Source organism: Babjeviella inositovora (assembly GCF_001661335.1).
Source record: "Babjeviella inositovora NRRL Y-12698 unplaced genomic scaffold BABINscaffold_1, whole genome shotgun sequence".
NCBI classification, from domain to species: domain Eukaryota; kingdom Fungi; phylum Ascomycota; class Pichiomycetes; order Serinales; genus Babjeviella; species Babjeviella inositovora.
Window position 1 is genome coordinate 2,561,205 of NW_017566838.1, and position 15,536 is coordinate 2,576,740.

General features: G+C 44.8%; 5 protein-coding genes across 5 annotated transcripts in view; all 5 read right to left on the minus strand.

Annotated features, from left to right (window-relative positions):
- BABINDRAFT_159684 (uncharacterized protein) overlaps positions 1 to 1,800 on the minus strand; it is a 2,322-nt gene extending 522 nt beyond the window's left edge. The window contains exon 1 of the mRNA XM_019127817.1: positions 1 to 1,800. Within this exon, the coding sequence (XP_018988577.1) occupies positions 1 to 1,676 (1,676 nt within the window). The 5' untranslated portion in view covers positions 1,677 to 1,800.
- Positions 1,801 to 2,218: 418 nt separating this feature from the next.
- BABINDRAFT_159685 (uncharacterized protein) lies at positions 2,219 to 4,391 on the minus strand. The gene has a single exon (XM_019127818.1). The coding sequence runs from the start codon at positions 4,247 to 4,249 to the stop codon at positions 2,270 to 2,272; it is 1,980 nt and encodes a 659-aa protein (XP_018988578.1). The 5' UTR covers positions 4,250 to 4,391; the 3' UTR covers positions 2,219 to 2,269.
- Positions 4,392 to 5,810: 1,419 nt separating this feature from the next.
- BABINDRAFT_159686 (uncharacterized protein) lies at positions 5,811 to 7,960 on the minus strand. Its single transcript, XM_019127819.1, has one exon. It carries the CDS (start codon positions 7,763 to 7,765, stop codon positions 5,900 to 5,902), a length of 1,866 nt encoding a protein of 621 aa, XP_018988579.1. The 5' UTR covers positions 7,766 to 7,960; the 3' UTR covers positions 5,811 to 5,899.
- A 688-nt stretch (positions 7,961 to 8,648) lies between these two features.
- BABINDRAFT_159687 (MCT family MFS transporter) lies at positions 8,649 to 10,988 on the minus strand. The gene has a single exon (XM_019127820.1). The coding sequence runs from the start codon at positions 10,631 to 10,633 to the stop codon at positions 8,708 to 8,710; it is 1,926 nt and encodes a 641-aa protein (XP_018988580.1). The 5' UTR covers positions 10,634 to 10,988; the 3' UTR covers positions 8,649 to 8,707.
- A 1,151-nt stretch (positions 10,989 to 12,139) lies between these two features.
- ECM14 (putative metallocarboxypeptidase) lies at positions 12,140 to 14,277 on the minus strand. Its single transcript, XM_019127821.1, has one exon. It carries the CDS (start codon positions 14,180 to 14,182, stop codon positions 12,539 to 12,541), a length of 1,644 nt encoding a protein of 547 aa, XP_018988581.1. The 5' UTR covers positions 14,183 to 14,277; the 3' UTR covers positions 12,140 to 12,538.
- Positions 14,278 to 15,536: the final 1,259 nt, after the last annotated feature.

Below are 15,536 nucleotides of genomic sequence, written 5' to 3' on the forward strand. Positions count from 1 at the left end.
CAATATAAGAACGGTCTCAGGGCATCTGGTTTCCTCAATTTCAAGGCAATGACTTCTGCAAATGTCAGGGGTCCAGAAACTACAATGTTCAAGTAGCTAAAGGCCGCCGGGAATAACTCCATCCCCGAGGCCTCTAAGACCAAAGGTTGATTGTTCACAGCACCAATCCCCAACGTCAAACCACATAGCAAGGCAAATCCAATGATGCTTCCGTATGTGGTTGCATTGATCCAATACGCAAAGAGCAATACTACCACAATAAGGGATATAACAATACTAAAATTGATCCTACCACACTTATCTGAAAAGTGTCCCAACATTGGGCGGCCCACAAACTGGCCTGCATTCAAAATCGCCGTGATGACTGAGCCCTGTCCATGGGTTAAACCGACTGAAGAAGCGTAGGTTGACATAGAGAAGAGTAAGGTGATATACGCGGCATTGCAGCAAGCAAACCAAATAGCAACATAGTTAACCTCCGGATTTATCACGATGCTTGGATTGAGAACCACCTTCATGACTACCCAGAGACTTGGGCGAGGTGCGATAGATTTGTACTTGGGAGACGTCTTCGGGTGCTCTTGAATCAATATGATACAGATACTGCACATCGTACAGGTGGTGATCGCTACCATGATATACGGCCACCGATGACTTCCGGTTTTTTGCATCAAACTGTTGCACGATAAAGAGAAAACGATGCCACCTAAGCCAGACCCACTGACTGTGATACCCGAAGCAAGGGCACGTTTCTTGTAAAACCAATTAGGCAAAACGGCAATGCTAGACGTAAAAACCAATGAAAACGAAACCCCAATCATGAGACCTTGGGTCATGTAAAGCTGCCACTTATACCTAGCAAAGCCGGCTAAGAGGTATCCCAGAGTTTGGATTATTAAACCAATAATCATTGTAGGTTTTAAGCCCAAGTACGAGACAAAGATAAACACAAACGGCGAAAATACCTGAGAAATCCCGATCGCAATTCCGCCGATAATAGCAAAGTCAAAATCCGTCGCCCCTGCAAAATAATCTGACGAGATGAAGTAATTCAAAAATACACCGTAGCAAGCATTTGCCCCCCAGGTAGAAACACTGAGGAAACAACAACACACCGCAATCACCCACGAGTACCCTCCATCTGGAGCACCGTTGGTAGGGTCAAACATCGCTTCGTCGCTCAGACTATCCTTTTCTTTTCCATCGTTGTCAGTTATTTTTTCGGGGTCAGAGGTCCAATCTTGTGTCTTAACGTGGATCCCGGATCTTTCATCGCCCGAGACATTAGTAGCTTGTCTCGAAAGCTGTGTCTGAATGATATTTATGCTAGAATCCGGAATCATAATCGGTCCGGTTTCCTGGTTATGCGTGATACTATTTTCATCCTTCACAGCATCAATAACCAGGGAGATCCTCTGGGTAAAGTGGTTGGAACTGACAGAGTTAAACCTCGAGATAGAACGACTCGAGACAGAACGGGCCGAATACATGGATTTTGCGTCAAAGTCATTTCCTGTGACATTACTCTGGATACTAGCGACACCAACTATCCTGGAAAACGAGTGTCTATCTGTGGGCAACTTTGACTTGTTAGAGGAAAAGTTGGGGACAGCGGAGTTATGACAACCAAACAAAGAGGAATCACCCCCTATATTGGTATGCCTATCTGTAGACATGGTGTAATAAATATATGCCGATTGTAAGGATTTTAGCTTCAATATGAGTTTGGTTTCTATGGTTTAGCAATGGCAGGGGTTCCATTGATAGGATGTAAAGAGGTTTTCGAGGTGTAGAAGGGCATATGTTTCCTTATAGCCAGTATATAATGTTTTACATGAGAGAGAAAGCATTTAGTTGGTGATCTATATTCTGCTTTATATTCCGGTTACAAATTACCCTGTCTTTCTAGTGTATCATGTTGCTTAAAGACCCTCGGTCGCCTCGCAGGTTTGGTTTAAAGCCCGCAAAACAAAAACGAGTGATACACCCGGAGAAACACTTACCCGGAAGGGCGGGGAAACCCCGATTTACGGACAAATGATGTGCGAGGAAACAAAAGACTTAAAACGCTAGACTTCACCAGAACGTAGACTGGTCAAATATGTAATAATGCGTATCATACCCCGCACGAGCTAATTCAACAGCAGATCGGAGATGGGTAAAAAGATGGAACCATGTACCTTCGAATACTCCATACACCTCTGTTCTACATACATAAACACGAGAACTAAAATCTAATAATGGCTCAGAATATATATTTTTGCCATGATTATACCTTTATTGGGTAAAACATACGGGTCAAGTAACCTTTGACCCCACCCCTGAGCAAGAACTCATACTTGTGTAATCTCCTCTCGTTCGTCTCAATCTCTTCTGGCGTCAACTCCTGAAGCTCTTTGCCACTTTGAATAGATCCTTCAGCAAAGGTGTGGACTCGTATATGCTCCTCGAGTGCCCCCTTACGCTGAACAATCACTCTGGTGATCTTCAATTCGCGCATCAACATGAGTAAGAGACACCCCAACATGATGAAACACCCGGTCATAATCTGGCAGTACAAGAACGGTCTTGACAGTTGCGGTTTTTTCAACTTCAAAGCGATTACTTCGGAAAAGGCCAGGAGAGGAGAAATAATCCAACTCAAGTAACTGAATGCGGCTGGGAACATCTCTAAGCCCGAAGCATCGACAGCTAACGGCTGGTTATTCACCGCACCAATACCCACCGTAAAGCCAGTCAACAAAGCAAAGCCAATGAGACTCCCGTAAGTATCGGCGTTGACCCAATATGCGAAAATAAGTACACCAACGGTGAACGAAATCATGAGACTGAAGTTAATTCTGCCAAATCTGTCGGAAAAGTGTCCCATCGTGGGACGCCCAACAAACTGCCCCACGTTCATGATAGCGGTGAGGTTGGACCCCTGCTGGTGCGTCAAGCCCACGGAGCTGGCGTACGCCGACATGGAGAAGAGTAACGTGATATAACCGACGTTACAGCACATAAACCAGAGACCAACCAAGGTAACCTCGACGTTTAGAACGATGCGGGGATTAAGTACTACCTGGATTGTAGGCCAAAGGCCAGGGCGAGGGGCCTTGGACTTGTATTTTGGCGAGGTTTTTGGATGTTCCTGGATCAACACAATACAGGTGACACAGATAGCACAGGTGACAAGCCCCACCATGATGAGGGGCCATCTATGGCTTCCGGTCCTTTGCATCAAGCTGTTGGCGGACAAGGAGAAAATGACGCCGCCAAGCCCCGAGCCACTGACGGTCATACCAGCAGCAATGGATCGCTTATAGTAGAACCAGTTAGGCAAAATGGCAATACTGGACGTAAAAATCATCCCAAACGACAAGCCAATCATCATACCCTGGGTACAGTACAACCCTGCCTTTGTTTTCACGAAACCGGCCAAAATATAGCCACAGGTCTGGATCGAGACTCCTAGCAACATGGTTGGCTTCAAACCGATATAGGAGACAAGAATGAACACAAAGGGCGCAAAGGCGGTAGAAATTCCAATGACGAGTCCACCAATCATGGCAAAGTCGAAATCGGTAGCACCCGGGAAATAGTTTGAAGAGATGAAATAGTTCAAAAACACACCGTACGAAGCGTTAGCACCCCAGGTTGCCGAGCTGAGAAAACAACAACACACCGCAATCACCCACGAGTACCCTCCATCTGGTGCACCGTTGGTAGGGTCAAATACCGCTTCGTCGCTCAGACTATCTTTTTCTTCCGTTCCGTGATATTCAATCCTCGTCTCAGGATCCGAGTTACGGCGATCAACTCCACTGGAAAAACCGGTTGTGGCGACATCACAGTCAGTGTGGCGTGTTATCTGTCTCGTTACCTGTTTCTCTATGATATTCAACCCTGTATCTGGAATTACCATTTCTTCTGAGGCGTGCTGCTTCTCGGTGATAATATTATCATCTCTGACGGCCTCTACAAGCTGCGTGATAGCACGAGCAACCGGGTTGGAGTGTGCGGTGTTGGTTCTAGAAATGATGTGCCCGAAGTCGGATCTGGCGGAATACATGGATTTGGCATCGGTGTTGGTATACCTCGATGCGTTGCTCTGGGATCTAGGGCGAGGCTGGGGGGCCGTCTCCGTTGAATGTGTGTCGGCTTCAGCATAGAACTGTGTTGGTACTTGGTTGGGTAATGCAACGTTTGAAGCAGAACTGGCTTCCAGTAGTATGGATTCGATGTCTTTGTCGGTAGTGTGGTTCATGATGAACTATATGCTAGATATGCGCGGTATGAAGTGCCTTCTACTGATTAAGGCTTTGAGCAATGCAGAGGTTGTGTATCACTACCAGTAACGTTATTCAGCTGCTACGAGCCCGGAGAGTGTTAATTAGACGTAAAGAGAGAAGTGATAGTTTTACCTTTACGAGACAAAAACAGCGCCTCTGTCACACGAAAAAAGTTTTCAGTAGTTTCTGTCATACCTGCATAAAACCCCCACCCCCGTACGGCGCCAATCTGCAGCTCTTAGGTTTCATGCCCCCCGTTTTGGGGTAGTAATTAGTAATGCACTGCCGTACCTCTGAACCGCTGTGCGCGATAAATGGCAACCATAGTTTGAACATGCTGGTCTCTGTTGTGGCCTACATGATGTTACTAAAGGATGGAAGCTAAAGCCACTTTAAATAGACAGTTCTCTGGTATTCCAATGCTAGCGGGGGGGGGGGGTTGATTTATCTAGTCGTGTGATCGTTTTTGACGTGCTTTAGGATTGGGGGAAAATCTCCAGCGCGTGGGGAACTGTTTGCCGATCTACAGATAGCCTTATCACCGAAACAGCCCCATGTCCGAAGCGCTAAATTTTTCGTAGGTTTTTTTTATCTGAGACAGGAGATATAAGAAGCACAAAGCACTTTATCTGCTATCTTCTACAAAGCAAATTAGTTCTATAGCGTATTCGTTACCACTAGATTCATATGTATACTGGGCCCACCGCGGCTTTATAAAGGGTATCATGAAGCCGTTCATAATTTGTAAGTACTGACAAGCTTCTAGGAAAATCAACTGCACACGACCACTAGTCTGTATGGGAGTATTATTCTGAGTGCATTTTTCTCGCCAAAATTGTGAAGACTAATTCCGTCACTTTTAAATCAAGCTCGAGGCATGGATCAGATGGAGTAGACCGAATATGCAGTATGATGGAGGAAACACAAAGCAGTCCAGCACATCTTCTGCTATCTATCTCGATCAGAAATATAATAAAGTCGCCCTTTTATCTTAAGTATCCGTGTTTTCTCAATATGGTTTCTTTTACCTCCATTTTTTCGGCGATCAAGCTGTGATCTAAATTAATTTCATCACCTCCACAAACTTTTCGTAAAATCTTTCTCGCATCTTTTTATTCGATTATCACCTTTTGGTTCTCCTCGAAGCACAAGCATGGGAGCAACTATCAATTGACAGTCTATAGATCAAATCTGGCGGTAATAGAGTGGTCTCTTAGCCTCACGAGTATTTCAATGGAAATAGCCACAGAAAACGTCAGTGAAATGTTTACTGCCGTATTTATGTAGCTAAAGGCAACAGGGAATAACATTGCTTCAAAGATTTCAATTGCTATAGGTTGGATGTTCCCGAGGAAACACCCACAGCAATACCACAGGAAAGACATAAGCTAGCTGCTGTGGTCGACAGCCTGAACTAAAACCAGGGGTGTTTATAGATATGTAATTTTCACTAAGAATCTTGCATCTCATAATACTTGGATATTGTATATTGTAATACAGTTTTTTTTGTTATTTTTTGTTATTTTTTCATTTTTTTCTCACAACTCTGGCACGATAAGGATACATAATTATAATAACCCTAACATGGTTATATACCGACTTATTGTTTTTATCTATATATAAATTTACACCTTTATTGGGTAAATCATGCGGGAAACATACCCCATTGTCCCACCTCTCAACAAATATTTATACTTCCGCAACCTCACCTCATCGACGCCTCTTGTCAATATTTCCTTGTCTCCTTCCACATACACCGGTGTAGACCGTGTAATCACCGCCTGACGCTCGGTGAGGAGCTTGCGAATTTTGATTTCACGAAGAATAAATAATGAAAACCCACCAGCAAAGAACAAAGCGCCGGTTAGGAGCTGGCAAGACAAGAACGGCCTGGCACTATGAGCTCTGTCATCTTTCATTTTCAAGGCAATCACTTCAGCAAAAGTCAGGGGGATTGCCACAAGGATATTCATGTAACTGTAGGCAGTGGGAAACAAATCAGTACCAGCTACATCCAACGCCAAGGGCTGGTTGTTCACCGAGGCAATGCCAATCGTCATACCGCAAACAAGGGACCATGCGATTAAACTGCCGTACGTCCTAGCATTAACCCAGAAAACAAGCACAAGGACTCCGAAGGATAGAGTCATGAGGATACTGAAATTTATGCGACCCAGTCTATCGGATAAATAACCCATTCCAGGCCTACCAAAAAGCTGGCCCACGTTCATCACAGCGGTGACAATCGACCCTTGCTCTCTTGTTAAACCAAGCGAGGAAGCGTAGGCCGCAGTGGAGAAGAGCAAAATAACATACCCTGTATTCACACAAGCATACCAAAACGACACAACATGGATAGGGAAAAAGGTGATAATTTTCGGGTTGAGTACCACACGGATAGCCTGCCCCAAGGGTGGTCTGGAAGGGTGGAGCTTGTGCTTTGGGAAGGTTTTTGGATACTGTTTTGTCAAACAGAGAGATATGGCGCAAAGAACAAAGGTGATCATTCCAACCATGCGAAGCGGCCATTTGTGGTTTCCAGTAACCTCCATCAATTTCTGAGAAGAAAGGGCAAAGAGAATTCCGCCTAAACCTGTGCCACCAGTCATTATACCCGATGCAAGTGCGCGGCGATGGTAGAACCAGTTGGATAAGATAGCCACTCCTGCCGTAAATACCAATGAGAAGGAAATGCCAATCATTACGCCTTCAGTAAGGTACAACTGCCAAGTCTTTGTGGCAAAGCTTGCAAGAATGTAGCCAGCGGTTTGAATCACCACTCCAAGAACTACAGTGGGTTTTAAGCCAATATAAGCCACTAGAATGAAAGCAAAGGGTGAGAAAGTGTAAGCGAGTCCGATCACAAGTCCACCAACCATCGCGAAATCGAAATTGGTTGCTCCAGGAAAATAATTAGACGAGAGGTAGTAGTTAAGAAAGACGCCGTAAGAAGCATTAGAGCCCCACGTGGAAATGTTGAAGAGGCAGCTGCAGACCGCAATAACCCAGGCATAGCCTCCGTCAGGGATGCCCAATGAGGGGTCCTCGTCGCTGCTGGGGTCTCTTTCGGTATCCGCATGTGGCTCATAGATGGACAGGAGAGATGCCCGGCGCAGGAATTGCTCTTGCATGAGACCGAATTCGGTTTTCGGCAACCCTGCCTCCTGCTTTTCCTTCTCTGTAATGAGGTTGTCGTCCTTCACGGCATCTATTACCATGGAGAGACTCCTCACCAAAGGGTTTGAGTGGGCAGAGCTTGGGATGTGGCTGAGCGCATTCAATCTCAGTGACTCAATCGATCTGCTTCCTATGGTAGTGATAGAATCGATTTCATCATTAGCCGGGAAATACAGCTCGTGAGGGTTCGAGTTATAGATACCAGTTGGATCGTTGGCCACACTTGAAGCGTTGGAAGCGAACGATCCTAAGTTCAGGCCGCCGTCCGTGCTATGGGACTTAAAACTCACGGTATTGTATTTTTCGTTGTTCATAGGAGGATTATACTCTCTTGTTCCAGTTCTCAATCCAATTCTTGTACTCTGAGGAAGATGTCCAGTGGTTTCTGTGAGTGAGATTGTTGAGCAGAGCAAGGGTCTTAGGCTTACACCAGAATGCGAAACGGTTCGACGGGTGATATTCTATCCCAGCAAGAAGTCCATCAAGGGGATTTACTATTGTGGTGAATCACAAAGCAAAGATTCAATTTTATTCCAGTCCCCCCTATATCCACAGTACGGTGTGGAGGTTCCTATTCCGGTATATGACTACGTCAGCGCGCAGGATAAAGGCGCATATGTACCCCAATCACCTGGGTTTCAAGATCTAGAACGTAAGACGGAAAATTTGACCAGATGAACAGACGTCCCTTACGTTCATTCAACGTGCAAAGAGGTTAATCTTAGAGCTAAAACTTGCTGTTGTCGCCCCACGAAATGGAATACGATGATACCCGGTCCCTTTGTATAGATATTTGGTGAGGTAGACGCTAAGACGGTTGGGTCCTTAGTCTATCCACACGTTCAATCAAGGTGGGAAAGCCTGGGGCGGATCAAAGCATCATCTAATTATGACATGATAGATCTCAGTAACCTGTATATTCCTCCAACTGGGGCTCTGACTCATTGTCTGGATTGCGGTATATAACGCTTTGATAAATAATGTGCGGCTCAGTTATGCCGCGCGCTTACATGGAGCCTGCTTCATTTATCCGCTTATTACTAAATGTAGTAATAATAGCCGCGCATTGCAGCACCCTACACGGTCCCTACGAGTTCCCCGCTTAATTACACTTTTGAGCCCTTGTGGACGTTTAGTCTCATTTTGGTTCTTCCAAGCAATTAATACTAGTAGCGGGCTAGTTTACCTGTTCGTTCAATGGCATAGCTATTATTTGTACTATGAAACGTTCAACTTATAAATTAGACACTGTAAATCTACACTTTTATAGGATACATCATTCGAGAGAAGTATCCTGCAACTCCCCCGCGTAGTAGATACCTATACTTCCACAACCTTCTGTCGTTTACCTCTACTTCCTCTGGTTTAAGGATTTTCGCAATGGTCTCATCTTTCAGTTTTTCATGAATTCCTTTATGCGTATTCACAATCTCTGAAATTGCCAGCTGCCGTTGACGAAGTACCTTACGGATCTTCCACTCACGAAGAATAAACATTGACAAGCCGGCTACCAAAAACATAATTCCACACAAGATCTGGGTGTGAAGAAACGGCCTCCCAAGGCTGCTAGTTTTGTCCTTCAACTCCAATGCGATAACCTCGGCAAATGTCAGTGGAAAAGCCACAATTACACTCATATAACTGAATGCAGCTGGAAACATCTCTATGCCCGCGATATCTACAGCCATAGGCTGGTTGTTCACTGATGCACAGCCTACCGTCAACCCACATACAAAGGCCCATGCAATCAAACTACCATAGCTTGTCGCGTTGATCCAGAAGGCAAAGATGAGAATCGCGAATAAAATGGGAAGAAAGACTGAAAAGTTAATGCGCCCCAGCTTGTCGGACAAATAACCAATTCCCGGACGGCCGAAGACCTGCCCTAGGTTCATCACGGCAGTCACGTTAGAACCCTGCTTCCGGGTTAAACCAATAGAAGAGGCGTAGGAGGACATAGAATATAGAAGTGTGATGTATCCAATATTGCACAAGCTGAACCAGAACCCCACAATGTTGATCGGAAGGAAAGTGACGATTTTGGGGTTGAATACCACGCGGATAGCCTGTCTCAATGGGGGTTTCTGAAACGGAATCTTGTGCTGTGGGTAGTCCTTGGGATACTGTTTTATCAAACAAACTGCCACAACACAGCAGAAAAACGTAACAACTCCCACCATCCGAAGTGGCCACCTGTGGTTACCAGTTATTTCCATTAAACGCTGACAGGAAAGAGAGAATATAATGCCCCCAATCCCAGCGCCACTCACCGTAAGGCCTGCGGCAAGGGCTCTCTTGTAGTAAAACCAGTTGGGTAAGATGGCTATACTGGATGTTGCAATCAAGGCAAACGAAATACCAATCATCAACCCCTGAGTGAGAAAGAGCTGCCAAATATTTGTTGCAACGCTCGCAAGCATGTAGCCTGCCGTCTGGATGACGATTCCGAGAAGCATGGTGGGCTTGAGGCCCAAGTAGCTTACAAAAATAAAGACGAAAGGGGATAATGCAAGAGACGTACCGATCACCAATCCACCAATCATGGCATAGTGGAAACTTGTGGCCCCGGGGAAGTAGTTCAGAGAGAGGTAATAGTTGAGGAAAACGCCATAAGAAGCGTTGGATCCCCAAGTAGCCACAGAGAGAAGGCAACAGCATGCTGCAATCACCCAAGAATATCCCCCATCCGGAATCCCCCTCGATGGGTCGTCATCTGGCTGGTTTGTATCAGCATGTTCCGCCTCAAAAGCAGACATACACGGTTGGCCAGATATACGAGAGGCCTGATGGGAGAGTTGAGACTGTACAAGAGATAAGCCAGTTTCAGGCATCAAGTCCATGGTAGGGTCCGAAGCGCGTTGCTTTTCAGTAATAAGGTTATCATCTCTTACTGCATCGATCATCAATGATAGTTTCTGCGCCAAAGGGTTCTGGCTGGCACTGGAGTTAATGCGAGATATCACATGTGAGAAGTGCGATCTTTGAGAGCGGATTGATGTATTGTCGATGCTAGTAGAAATAGAGGTACCATCTATTCCATGAGCCTCTTGGCTATTTGGGCATATTTTCCCCAGTGTCTCATAGAACAGAGCCGGTGGAGGCTCGGGCGAAACTCGATGGGAGTTGAAGGAGTCTATAGAATTCTGTTCTTCTTCAGGGGTGTGAGAGTATTTTTCATTCATTTGGCGGAATTTATTCCTCAGGGTACATTAATTATAAATTTACCAGGTTTCTGGAAACTCCTTGTTGATGAAGGTGGAGCTTTGGAATAGTCTTAGCAGTGGGCGGAATATTTTGAATGGAACTAACGATTCGTAGGTATGTGTTAGATAGAACAGACAAAAGCGACAGAACTCGATGGATAGCTATCTAGTAAACTCTGGAGATGAACTATAGCGGAAGCTCAAAAATGACATTTCTCATGCGATAAGGTGCACAAACAGTGAGTGATGTGGGAAAAAAAAATACATAGAAACTAGATGAAAGAATGCTACAAGTATAGCTAGAATTTTTTTTATGGTGAACACAAAACGAGACCCCCTTTGAGTCTAAAAATTCTGGTATAACGGGAAGAGTCATAGGTGCTGGGACTAGAAACTTTGATAATTGTCCTAGAGCCTGAAAATTCATGCATGCGTACATTCGCATAACTTCTCGCCACCCCGATCCCCGCATTTCGGTATAGCAATGATACGAGGTGCGGTTATTTCACCATCCCTCAGAATGAAGGGATATTGCGTATAATTTTCGGTAAAGGGGGCGTCTATCCATTCATAGTCGAATACACCTTGTCCCTCGTAATACTACTTCGAATAATTGTTTTTGGCCTTATGACGACATATGGTAAATCCAGGCGAGCCCAAACGCAGGCTTATTGTGGATCCCCGGTCCGGCTGTTACACACAACCAGGGATAATTTCGCTGCATGTTCCCTCCAATAAACGAGCGTGACTAAGTCATAACCTTAATCGGGTATTCCCTGGTTGGATCATCATCCGTTTGTTTAACGACTGAACCCAAAGGGAATTTATTCTTTTCTTTTCTTTTCTTTTCTTTCCTCCACGCCTTGCCCCACAGTGCGTGGCTAGTCAGAGGAGGGATATTGAACACTAATTGATATTGTACAAGAGGGCGGCCTTGTGAATCAATTCCATGGTGAGGTTAGTCGCGTACTACTTTTCGGTAATAATGCTGACATCTCATGTAGGTACGGCGCCAAAGATATCTTTTTGAATACGTTTTAGGGCAGTTGACGATCTGGACTGAGTGTCCGCGTATTAGAAGGAGATCGTGTAGACGCCGATGGAAATGTTACCACTGGTAGAGGTGGACTTCGCGTCCTGAGTATACGGTTTTATATCAATTGGAAGAGTATGTTCAATCGGTTGTTTACTATGATGAAAAACTAGTCCAGACGACAGAGAATGGGGCCAGGTTCAGGTTGATGCTACCTGGAGGACTTTCGTTCATGGTACTGGATTTTTACAGGTCTGGTTACTCAAGGAGGATTGTCTGATATTTGTAAATCCTAGCCAGAAGTGGAAAAAAAATAGATATTAAGATTTCATACTTGCGCATTGAGATTTATACTTTCTCGGGATGGATAAGACACTAACCAAGAACCTCAGATGTTGATAATAACCAAGAACTTCGGATGCTAGGACCAGGTGAAATAAGAGGATATGTACTACAAATCTGTTTCCAAGCCATCTTCGGCTCTGTAAGCACAAAACGCACCATATTTTTGAGGGTTTATATATATTAAGACGGATTTTATCGCCAGGACAAGGAATAAATATCAGAGGCTCCAATAGGTTGGAGACAATTCTCTATTTTAGAGCGTTCATCCCTTTATCGTATTTTAATGTACGGCCAGACACGCTTGTGTATCCACCATGTTCCAACTCCAAGAAAATCAATTCCTTTTATAAACTTGAGCTTATCGGTAAAACCCACCTACCTGCGGCTAACTCACACATAATACTCCCCTGGTTCTTCTGTTAATTTGAGCCTCGCATGGTTGGACATATTTAATCTGCCCTGCCCAACAATGCAGAAATTCAATAGCTCAAACTATGTCAACTCTTTCAATACTCTTTACTCTCCAAAATAAAGAAGCAGAAGTATTTGATCGCCTGGTATATCTCCTTACCCACTGGAATAATGTGTTTTGGTGGTAGCAAGAAACCATGGTCACCCGAATCTCTCAACTTAATCTGGAACGCCCAGTATGCCTTGTTATGGTACATGTAGTCCAAGCTAGTCCCGGATCCCAAACTTGGTTCGATATCCACGTCGCGGTCCACGCACGCGGGCAAAACGTTGTAGTATCTGCCTGAGGATAATCTAATTGCTTTAGACATGCCGTACGCCAACTCAATCAAGTTTTCAGAATCACGGGGTTGTTGTTCACAGGACCAGGCGTATGGGTATAAGATCTGCTGCGAATACGAGTGCAAATCTAAATACCCCAAGATCTGGTTAGTGTGGTTCGTAAGGAAGTTGTTCCACTGTTGGGCCTCGATCGCTTCAAACGAGTCTTCGCCTGAGTAGTTCTCACCGCAAGGGTTGAACGCGTCGGAGTGCTGCCAGCGAAAGTCGAACGAGTGGTCTATGTCGAGCCCAAAACAACGAGGGTTGAAGGTTTCCTGTCTGTTCTTGCGCCACAAACGATCCACTGACCAAGTGTGGTAGTAGCCATCAGGGTTAAAAACAGGAATGAAGATAAAGTCGAGCGACGTGAGAATCTTACGGAGCTTCCGGTGTTTATGACCGTCAACGCTATCGGTTATATGATCATAAGAGCGGAGAAGCCTGAACAAAGAGTAACAGACGGTGGAGGTGGAGATCCACTCACGAGCATGGAGGCCTCCGGTGATGACAATCGTCCGTCTCTCAGTGGGATCGTCCTCGTGATCAAAATCTGTATCTGGTGCTCTGGTGCCGTCGTCTTTGTGGTTGTCTTTATGAGCGACAGACAAGTGCAATGCGGACATCTCTCTGCCTTCATAGGTTTTCCCGATGCGTTCGTGCTTCAAGATGTCGGGGTAAGTGGCCCTTAACATCTCGAACCAGAGATACACCATGTCGAGATTGCGGTACTGCTTGAAGAACAAGTCTGTCATAATGTTCAACTCCTCCTTGGCCATGTCAGTCGTGAGTTCTGGGCCAGTTCTGGAGAGATAATCCATAAGCACCGCTGTTTCACCAACAGTCTCGGTTGTGTTAACCGAAGCTTGCGGGAAGGTTTCGTAGACCGACTGGGCCAAGTCTGGGATAATGATCGAAACCGGGACATCAGGGAGGTTATACTCCTCTAAGATTTCAGCAAAAGCTTCAACGTCGGAAACACGGATGTCAAAGAACTTGTCCAGTGAGGACTTGGCCCAAACATCCAAGGAATATTTAGCTATCATGGCGTAGCATTGCTTCTTGAATAACATCTCATCAGTGGCGGGCAACCCCGAGTAGTCGAGTCGAAGGACCTTCTCGGTGGGGGGGTACTGAAACAAGTCTATTGGTGGCAAACGCTCGTCATCTACAGGGTCTAGTGACAAGTAATGTGGAATGGACTCTTTGGCAATATCTGCGTCAAAGCGGAGAAGCAGTTTGATGGATTGCCCGCCGAACACGTTCTGGAGACTGAGGCAAAGCACTGGCTCGAGGATCGCGAGAAAGAGGCAAGAGTAGGCGGCAGCTAATGTGCACGGCGAAAGGAAAGTAAACTTCATTATGTGAGATGGATACGACAGAAAATGTACACTGGTGAGTTGCTGTGGGAGATAAACGCTAGAAAGGTCTCGTCGGAGACAGCTGGGAAGAAAACGGGTTGGGGAAAGTTCAATGTCTATGTAACCGTGTAACACATTCAGATGTTAAACGCTTAATCAGGGACTAGGATCGGGCTCAGCTAGGTCAAAGGTAGAGCGCATAAAATGATACCCCTTCACATTGCGCTCACGTGGGGACGATTAGATTCGCCTAATCGGTGAAGGTATTGTTTTTCCGTGCGTAGTAGACAAGTGATTATATAAGCAGTGTAGTTTTTCTTGCGCACGTGCGCTTATACACCTGCTTGACTCAAACCTAGGAACTGAGCATACGAACGGGTAGGTGGCTGCGGTACAGCTTGAAGGTATATTTTGTGAAATATTTGAGAATATACCAAGAGATTTAGATAGCTAGTTATGCTCAAAGGGGAGATTTGCTCAGTTGTGGTGGGTAGGATAGCCAAGTCTTTTTGCCTATTCATTTAATTCCCACAGCTAGCCACGATTAGAACCTAAACGGAAAACTAATGTAACATTGATTTTCTAATTATCTAGAACCAGAAGTTATTCACGTTTAAAGACAAAAGTAAAAATCTTTCACAAAGTCAGTCTCACAGCTACTCACACTGCACTACAGACTATTTCGTGGATTGGCAACGTAATCAACGCACCAATTCCTTTGTATATACCAATAGAACAAACCTGAGGGGATTGAAAATTCTATCGATTTTAACATGGTTGAAATCCAACCCAAGTATGAATCTGAGGTCATAGTTTTACCATTCTAAAACACGATAAATTATAAAAATACTAAAACCTCTTACACATGTGAATAGTTATATATCCATTGTTCTAGTTACTTAATCTTTGCTACTCTCTTCTGCTCACGGCTCTTTAGACTCCTATTTAAAGACATGGTTAGTACCTAAGACTTTAACAACACTATCAAATATGAAAACACAAATATCAGTATCTTTAATCTTGTTTAGAATTCGCCAGTACCCAGAAAATGGTAAACTGCGTTTAAAGCCTAAAACGGCAAGCGGCCATATGGCAAAATCATTGATCCGCCAGGGGGAGGATCAATGATCCGAGATTTTATCCTGCATTATAACAACTCGCTATCGGTCACAGAAACTGGACTAAAACCAGTATCTGTATGTTTCCCCACAATATGCTTCTAAATGAACTGCTTTACTGCGGTATAAAAGGATGTAATATCCGTACCCTCATAAATTTCAAAAAGATCATTACCTAGCACCTAAAATGTCTGGAATTACCCTTGCTAACTGGTACTACCGTGAAGCCTCCGAAA